The following is a 9792-nucleotide window of genomic DNA, read 5'->3' as shown; positions in this document are numbered from 1 at the left end:
CATAGCGTTCTGTAATAACTGGATTTTCCAGAACATATATATATATATTTTTTTTTCCCAGAAAGCACATGTGCCCTGCTCCTACTCTGGAATGACTCAAACACAAGGAAAGTTATCAGTGTTCAGTACTAAAAATCAGCACTCTAATTTGAACTAACTGTTGTTTTTTTTAAATGATCTTTTAGTGCTTTAGATTTTTTTTTTGTGCATATTTTTGTCGATTCTGTGGCAGTGCCAAAAGTGAGGTGCAAGATGTACTCAAGCAGTTCACTTTAGTTGGCTGGCTACATTTTTGTTTCAGATATCACTGACAGAAGGTCAGTTTCGCTTTTAATGTTGTAAACATTTAGATTAAAAGCCACATTGAAGATATTTGCTTATTCCATTGAAAGTCCTAGTCTGGATTGTTATGACAGAATTGTGATGTTTTGTATAAAATGTTACTCACACTATTTCACAAACTGAAGTTCGTTCCTGTACCACTGCTGCCACAAGAATTTATGTAAGCTGTTTTTTGCTCTAAAAGTCCATTTAAATAATGGAATGGCAGGAATTGCAGTATAGGCCTATACATTAAATTAAGCATCAAGATGACATAATTATAATGGCAATGTAACATACATACACTCAAAGCTTTTAAAGCAGCTTTTGAGTAGCCGGTTTAATAAAGATTATACTTCAGTGATGAATGTTGTATGATTTCATTATATATATTATTTTTTTTAAACGATTTAATATAAAAATATTAATTAAAAATAATAATTGAAGTGTCTTAATTTTTTAATTGATAAAAAAATGTTTTGATTTTTATTTTGTTACCACAGGGCCAGAACGACGAGAAACTGGACAATATGATATCAGACGAACAACTGATAAAACACGCATATTGGAGGAAGAAGTGCAGCGCCTCTCGCAGACGGTTCTGGATCTTCAAGCAGCCATGACAGGTATGGCTGAGAGCCTGAGGACAGACTTACAGGAGGACACCAGCAAGATGCTCATTACCCTCCTCAATGACAGGCCCTCACCTGACAGCGCAAGAACAGGAGGCACGGAGGAGAGTGTGGTGCATCTGGATGGCCACCAGGCAATGAGAGGCCTCACCCATGGGGAAAGAGAAATGGAGACGTTGTTGGCCAAGCTCAACGATATGACAGATGCTCTCAAAAGCAAAGACGAAGCTCTTGAGGAACTGCGGGGAACAGTGACAGGGCATGACGGGCAGATACGAATGCTTATGGATAGTTCCTCTCAAGGCTTACCAGTCACAGGTGCTGCAGCTCCAGATATAGACATCCTTCAGACTTATATTGATGGGAAATTTGAGAAGCTCAAGAAGGAGCTTGTTGTAAACATGGAAGAAGAGATGGCCAAGCTGAAAAATGCATGTGATGAAAAGATTCAGTCTCTTGAAAAAACATGTGAAGATGGAAAGGGCAGCAGCTATGTGCGCCTTACCGATCTAGTGCACAACAAAGAAGCGGAGCTTAGAAAGGAGATCCGGGAGATCAGATTAGATTTGTCTATGTCAGATGGTCTATTGCGCACAAACCGGCAAACAACCATCGGAATAGATGATAGTGACTATGATGACTTGAGGAGGGAACTTATTCGAGTGGCGGAGGCCCATCGTGTCCTTAATGCCAGAGTGGACAATGAGTTAGAGCATCTGTCCTCACTGAAGATAGAAGACGTGCTCGGGTCACGCTTAGAGGACCTGGAGGACAGGATGAACGTCACTGAGAGGAACGCAGAGACTTACTGCTTCTATGTGGATGAAAAACTTACCAAGGAAATTATGGATGAAGTAGCTATGTTACGTCAACTCCTGGACCAGAAACTCAATGCTGTGCAGGATCAGTTCACTTCCATGTTGATCGAAATAAACAACAACTCCTTCCCAGGGATGTCTAGCGGTTCTGTCGATGCACTGCAAATTCAAATTAATGCTAACAGGCATCTTATAAAGGGGTTGGAGGACAAGTATAATGCAATTGGGCAGAAATGCTCAACCGACTGCAAAACCAACCTACCCACTGATTCCAAAAAGCCAGAAGGTCTGGATAGTCTTGTAAAGGACGTTAGACTCTGCAGAAATGATCTGGATGTCTTACGTTCTGATTTTGTGAACAACATAGAAAGGCTTCATGCATTAGAGGATACTGTTAGAATGTCACCTGAGAAACAGTTTATTAATGCACATATACATGACACCCACAAAAGAATTAATGCTTTGACTGACAATGTTAATGGCTTGACTGGAGCTATGACGGGATTGGGAGACACAGTTAACAAATTTAGCCAAGACTTTCACACTTTGAACTCCACATGTTCCCAGCAGGTAAGCAGTTCCCCGCTTTGGGTAGAAACTGGTAAACCAAGCCACAACCAGATTGAGGAGCTAAAAGACCAAGTGGATGCACTGAAGGCTCGAGTGACCACGGAATTGAGCGTGTGTAAGTTCAACACCACTGGAGTAGCTGAGGGTGTCTCAGCAGTGGACGGCAGGGTGACTGCTCTGGAGAAGATCTGTGGAAGGCTTGATGGTGAGAGGAGCAATATCCAAGGCCCTTCAGGGGAATTGGAGAGGAAGGTGGCACAGATGAACAGCACTCTGGGCAGTCATTCAGGAGCAATCACAGCTCTTCAAAACTCCCTTCTGAATCTTCAGACTCAGCTAGCAGGAATGGCTAGGCAGATTCATAAGGACCATACAAGTAAAGAACAAGGTAAGCTTTCAGATGATAATGGCAAAATGAGGGAGCTAAAGAAACCTGTTTTTATGTTTTTAACTAGTTAGTGTTGGAAAATGGAAACTGAAGTACCTGAAAGTCAGTCTTTTCTCCATACTGAACTAATAAGGGGATACATACACAATAACCTGTATGCCCCCAAGCTGTTGAGAGGCAGGGGGGCCAGCAGAGGTTTCCTGTGCCCTTTGTATGTGCCTGTAATATGTCAAAACAACAGTTAGGCACATTGGAATGGATCCCTTTGCTTCTTATTTTCACAGATCCCTAAGTAATTTGATCAAGTATCATTATTTTTTATTTTGTTAACAACATTACATGTCTTTTGATAGCATGAGTGATTTATTATTTAGGAACTGAAATGTGTAAATCACTTTACTTTGGTCCTTATCAGTACATTTGAACCCATTTCATCTCAGTTCTCATCTCATCTTTATGAGTGGAGGAGTTGTGTGGTCTATTTTTTATTTTTTTTGTCATGCCCAGCTTACTCCGCCTATAAAGTTTAGAACTGGTGAGTGAGTTCAGTTGCAGGCAGGTCTGGTACTCATTAAGCTCCAAAGTCAACTTTTGGGCCTCAGGAGGTGATGAATTCCCACACCCATCTGCAGATGTTCAGCTATGAGATGGCTGTGATGTCACTAGAGAATGCACATTCTCTTAAACTCCCGTTAAAGGGTGATGTCATCATTTCTGATAAGGGTGGAGGTCCGTCTCTTGCAGAAACAAAAGCCATTTTCCCAAGTACTGTGGCTAAAAAGTAACTGTCAAAGTGGCCTAAAAGATTTATATATATTTAAATGTAAGGGACTTTAACATTTATGCAGTGTTAATGCACAATAAATGTGTTCTTTAACCTCAAATAAAGAATAAAAAAAAATGTTGCAGTGAATTAAAAAAAACAACTTGCAAGTGAATCAAAAAAAAAAAACTTTAGTGAATCAAAAGTATACAGCACAACCCGTATAGCATGCCAAACTAATAACTCTTTATGAGCCGGATCTTTTTAATGAATCAGACACATACAGCTGAACTATGAGACTTAAATCACTAGTTACTGACTGGTTGTTGATATGACAATATGTAGATGCATATAATGAGTTTTAAAAAATGAATGAAATATGTTACCTCAGATTGTGTTTGTTTAATGTTGTGGTTTAATATGTAGTACAATATTGACAATTATTGGACTGCATTCAAGTACTAAATAATAAATTATTCAACCATTAAGGAACTGGAATCGTTAAAAGCAATCCACTGATTTATTCTTGATTCCTATCCCTACTTGTAGGACATGATACAGTTAAAGCTTTCAAGTCACAAACACAATAGACCTTATCCCTGAATAGCTTCAGCATTACTCAAACTCTTTGGCTGCTGATTATGGCAGAGGCACATTGCACAATACTGGAACTGCCCATCCAGCTCTGTGACAAAGCGACCAAGCTGTTCTGTTTCTCTGGTAATTTACTCTAGCTCTTCATTGATTTTTCATTAGTTTTTTTCTTCTTCTCATGGTTCAGGGCATCAGTTAAGCCTGGGAATGTTTGAGGGCTGCAAAGAAACACCCTCAACTAATGTTGATTCATTTTTCTGGCCACGAATCAGGCATCTTCAGAAAACTCCTCACTGTTTGCGTTGGAGACAATGATTTAATTTCAGTTCTTGAATTCATCTGGATCCATTTCCATGTTCTGTGGAAATATTTGCAAGACAATGACGTTGTTGTTTAGCATTCTACTGATACCCCCAAAAGTGGATATGAACGTTGAATAGTGTCCCTTTCCTCCCCACACTCTTATCAGCCGTGTCCTCGCTCCTTTCTCTTTCTTCCTGCTGATTGATATCTCTGAGTCAGAGGATGTCAAGGAAGCTCTTTCCTGCTCTCACCAAATGTGTTTCTACTCTTGTTTTACTTTATGTAACATTGTGTGAAGACATAAACAGGCTTTTAAGTGCCAAACTTGAAGGCATTCCCAGCTGGTTTCGGGTTAAAGTTTCTCTCTCTGGGTCCAGGAACCCATGTGGACATTCTCAGATTGGATCAGGCTAAAATCAAGAGGTCTGGTCATTACAGCAGGTTCCCAGCTTTAGTTGTTTCACTTGGTGTGTTCATGTTGCCATGCACAAAATCACCACACCCCACAGAGCTTTTTGCTCTCCAATCTCAAAACTGTCAACAAAAAGACCATTGTGATCTGGTCTTCCATTCATAAGCTAAATATGTTTTTAAATATGGCTCTCCACATCCTTAATTTCAGATGAGTGTTTCTGACTCATTAAACCCACAGCTCTGAGTCTCTACATCCAGTATACAGTATATAATCAGCATGCCCTTGATTTACTCTGAAACATGTGTTTGTGTTGCTGCTTTTAGGCATTATGCATGTGATGAGTCTGTTATTTGCTCAGAATGCCAAACAGACTTGTGGGAAACACACAGATAGATGCCTATTATCCCTTGGGAGATGTAATGCATGTGGGAGGGAATATGCTTGTGTGAAATTGGATATTTGGACAGCAGCTTAAATGTAGACCAACGGTACTGAATGCAGGATTTTAGCTGTGTCCATTTTGCCAGTATGAGTTGATTAGCTTAGAAATGAACCCATGGGACTCAAGCTCCACCCCTCTTTTGAATCACTTCCTACTACAGCCAATAGCATTCAGAGTCCAAATAAACCCTTATGTCAGGAATGACGCATTACACTTCTCAATTTAGACAGCAGCATCTGGTAGGACGGGAAAGTTGTTTTCTCGCATCGCTGTAGAAAAGCTTGTAACCCACTGACAGCAAAAAGGGATTAAAAAGAGAAAATGCGAGGTTTTGGAAAAGAGTGTGAGATGTGCGAGATCTTTAGGGCTGGAAGTGTGAGCTCAAAAAATGATTTTCTCCCTCATTAGAATCCAAGCTGACAGCAGAGCATAAAGACCGACAACCTTTGTAAAGAAGGTACACTGTGAAGTTCAAAAACACTTGAATTCAACATTAAAGCTCTCTGTGGTGTTTTATTTAGAAGCATTGGCGTGAGCACTTTGGCAATGTTTGGCTGAAATCAAAGGCTAACAGCTTTTACAATATGGGTTAAATGCCATTAAAATGCTTTATAGATATATAGATTTAAAAAGAGGGCTGGCAAGCTGACATTCCTATAACCTCAGATTTCTGTTTGGGTCAATGATCATTGTCAATTGAAGGGACAGTTGACCCACAAACTCTGTCATAAATTACTTTCTTTATTCAATGGAAACACCTTACCAGCATTTTTCAAAGTATATGCTTTTATGTGATTTTATGAAAGAAAGTCATACAGCTTTTGAATGACATGCCAGTAAGTAAATGATGACAGAATTATTTGGGGTGGGGTGGGGGAACTATCCCTTTCATCTATTGTCTAGTTCATCTATTTATTTAAAAACACTAAAAATACAGTTCTCATATTACAATTACACCCCTTATAGTTATATGATGAGCATGTTTGATATTACTCAATGAGAATGTATTTTGTCATTTTTAAATGGGTATAAAGTAAATAATGGCAGTTTCACACATCTGTCCTTAATGAAAAATGAAAGAAAAACTAATTAAAAGAATGAAAGTAGTTAAAACACACTTACCTTTAATAATAATAATAATAAATCGCTGGATGGCCATCTGCCAAAACATTGAAAACAATTATATAATTAAAAACATAAGATTCTCATTTTCCACTAGATATTTTCCCCAATTTATCAGTACTGTAAGAATGTCCACAATAAAATGAAAATGAAAAATATTTTTAAAATATCTAAAACACATTTCAAGTATTTGGTCAAATAAACGCAGCCTTTGTGAGCATAAGAGACCTCCTTCAAAAACATTAATTACCTACCCCAAATTGTTTGAACAGTGTGTAGTGTATTGTTTGTCCTTTTGGATCTTTTATCCTTTTATCCTAAATCTCTCTCTCATTTTTGCAGGACTGCCTGTTCGGCAGAAGAGACCTGTGTCTGCCCCTGACACTCGAGCTCCAACACAACCCATGAGACCTTACGTTCCTCACATCCACATACCTTTGATCATACCACACAGAACAGTGCCAGCCCCCACTAGCCGTCCTCATGTGCGCCAGCCACACGTCCCACACCAGCCCTACTTCCCTCGGCCACCAGGCAGCCCCAGGCATCCCACCCACCCCGTACAACCCCACCAACCTGCCGTACACCAGCCAGTGGTGGTCACAGGGCAAGCTGGCCCACCTGGGTATGTGCGCAGGGTCACAGTCAGACGGGATCAAAGCTCTGAAGACTCAAAAACACCTTTGAAAGGATTTGCAGGTGCTCCAGGTATGAAGTAGAATTAATAATAGAAAGTTTTGGAAGCTCATGCTTGAAGTGTCAAAAGTATTTGATTTTCTTTTCTCTTCCATAGGTTATCCTCCTGTCAATCCTGTCTCATATAATACCAAACAATCTCATCCAGAAGGTATCTTTTTTCTTTATTTTCAGTGCTTGCTTTATAACATATTTTTCATGAAATTGTTATAATTTATAGAATTCTCATTACAGCTGCCCACGTCCCATGGAATCTTGCATATCAAAGAGCCATTGCAACTCCAGGTAACAAGTTATAATATAATGAAGTAATTAAAATTGTTTTAACTATTATATTGTACCATTCTCCACTTGTGAGAAGAGTCCAAAATTAACTCTTGCCAAGTGCAAATTGAAAGTAAAAATTGGCTTTGGGGAGTTCCTTGTCACGGTCTGGTAACTTTATTAGGAACTGCAACATAACACATGGGAAAGTGGAACTGTAAGAACGATAGTATGACCTTCACTGATGAAAGTGATGTGCATGATTCATATCAGACATACAGTCAAGAAAACGTTAGGTTACTAACGTAACACCAGTCCTCTGATAACATGAAATGAGGTCTCTCACTATGGGTAACGCCTCAGGCATGACTGATTGCGGAGGCACAAATGACACCACGTCTGCCAATCACAGCAGGCCAATCGCTATATAAACCGCAGCTACCTGCCGTTTCATCATTCTCCGCATTTCTCTTCTCCATGCGGAACAAGCAAGGAGGGCAATACTGTGAGATACCTCACTTCATGTTATCAGAGAACCGCGGTTACGTTAGTAACCTAAAGTTCTCTTTCTAACATTCGTTCGGCATCTGACTATGGAATATAGACAACTCTAAAACAAAAAAATATTTACTGACAAATACATTTTCTCAAACCATGCACTCCCAATTGGCAGGTGTGGCAAAGTTAATTTTGGACTCTGTGTGTAATGATCAAAACGTGATGATACATGTCTCTTCCTTACAATAGTGTCACAGCAGAACTCTTTGACGGATCCGTTTTCTTTCTCTGCTGGCCTCACACGGCAGATGTTCTCAGGGGACTTCGGTATCATTCACTTTGATAGAGTGCTAGTCAATGACGGAGGACACTATAACCCTCAGACAGGTAAAACAAAACCCTCAAACTCTTTTTACTAAACCCTGTCTGTGAGATAAATGTGTTTAGATCAATGTTGAGTGATCCGTTTTACTTCAAGAAACCGATTTATTAAGTTTTTAGAGTGTTCCCCATATGGACATTCAGTATATATCCCATATCCTATTTGGCCACTGATGTTGCTCCACCCTCTCTGTAGGGATCTTCAGGGTACCCGTGGACGGACGTTATCTTGTGACTGCCGTTCTAACAGCTCCGCAGGGTGAGCATGCAGAAGCCGTGCTCTCAGTTTCCAATCGCAGCGTGCAGAAGTTGGACACAGCAGGTTACTGGAGTGGCCACCCACAGCTGACCCGAGATCAGTGTGCGTGTGGTGGGTCTGCGTCCTTCAGCCTTATCCTCCCACTCCGGCAAGGTGACACCGTGGCTTTGGTCCGCACCGCCGGGAAGCTGGCGATCTCTGAATCTAGAGAGATCCTCTCCACCTTCAGCGCTATATTCCTCTACTCCCCTCAAGCCAAGAGATAACCCGTCCACTGAGAGGGGTGCTAACCTGACTTAACGCAAGTCTAACCATTCACAATGCTGCCTCATTCGGAAAGGTGTGGTCACATTAGCGAAATTTCTGCAAAATTTTCAACGAGGCATATTCCCAACCTTGTGGATTTCAATTGAAATCACTGGAATTGGTTTTTTTTTTTTTTGGCAAAATTTGCTGAACCGTAAATGTGACTGCACCTTAAGACTTGTGACTATACAATAGAGTTTGGCTTTTGCTATTTATCAAAAACACAAAACTGACTTACTTCGAAAGGTGGAATGTGTTTGAGGTGGTAAAATATCAAATCACAAATGCACCATACATTTGTTGCCAAAGAAATAGAGCATACCGTTAGATTTTAGTAGTATATTTGCAACAGTCTATGTAGTTTCTTGTAAAATTGTGATTTAAAAAAATATCTTTAAAATGTAAAAGGTTTATATATTTTTGCAACATTAAAATAACAAATGCATATTTTTTAATCTTTTAAAACTGGTTCAACAGTTAGTTTGAATATCACTTCTTTTACAGCCAATATTTTTATCTATAAAAAAATGAAATAAATAAACTACCATAATTTAAGGGCTTGTGCACATTATTTTCAAGGTGTGGGATAAGTTTTTTCCCCAAATGATCAAATATGCACAGCTGCAGTGTAAAATTGATTTACCGCATTTTGTTTTAAATGCATTTTGGGTGAGATGATAAAAAAAAAAAAATAGATACTGTAAAATACACATTTGGGTTTGTAAACTGATCTGTCGTCTTTTGCAATAAGCCTACATTATTTCACTTCTAAATAATATATTTAAAATGAGTAAAAACAATAAAACTAATTTTCCCCACAAATTGTTTTTTTTTTTGTGCCCCACATTAACCTTACACTAAACACACCACTTTTCTTTTTAAAGGGGTCATAGGATGCCCATTTTCCACAAGTTGATATGATTCTTTAGGGTCTTAATGAAAAGTCTGTAACATAGTTTGGTTAAAATTTCTCAATGCTAGTGTAAAAAACACCTTTTTTTTTTACCATCAAAAACAGCT

The 9792-nt window shown here is 39.2% G+C and overlaps 1 protein-coding gene across 1 annotated transcript; it reads left to right on the top strand.

Annotated features, from left to right (window-relative positions):
* Nucleotides 1–252: 252 nt before the first annotated feature.
* On the top strand, nt 253–9478 carry LOC107558120 (EMILIN-2-like). Its single transcript, XM_016241739.1, has 7 exons — nt 253–265; nt 825–2729; nt 6711–7076; nt 7162–7215; nt 7299–7349; nt 8076–8213; nt 8404–9478. The coding sequence occupies exons 1-7, from the start codon at nt 253–255 to the stop codon at nt 8730–8732; spliced, it is 2856 nt and encodes a 951-aa protein (XP_016097225.1). The 3' UTR covers nt 8733–9478.
* Nucleotides 9479–9792: the final 314 nt, after the last annotated feature.

Source organism: Sinocyclocheilus grahami, unplaced genomic scaffold (genome assembly GCF_001515645.1).
Source record: "Sinocyclocheilus grahami isolate Dianchi unplaced genomic scaffold, SAMN03320097.WGS_v1.1 scaffold21.1, whole genome shotgun sequence".
NCBI classification, from domain to species: domain Eukaryota; kingdom Metazoa; phylum Chordata; class Actinopteri; order Cypriniformes; family Cyprinidae; genus Sinocyclocheilus; species Sinocyclocheilus grahami.
The sequence above is the reverse complement of the archived record's forward strand: the minus strand, read 5'-3'. Positions and strand labels throughout refer to the sequence as shown.

Excerpts from the sequence above, each read along its gene's own strand:
- LOC107558120 (XM_016241739.1), top strand. Across the intron at positions 7,350-8,075 it reads AAGAGCCATTGCAACTCCAG|TGTCACAGCAGAACTCTTTG; the intron begins GTAACAAGTTAT and ends TCCTTACAATAG. Across the intron at positions 8,214-8,403 it reads ACACTATAACCCTCAGACAG|GGATCTTCAGGGTACCCGTG; the intron begins GTAAAACAAAAC and ends CCCTCTCTGTAG.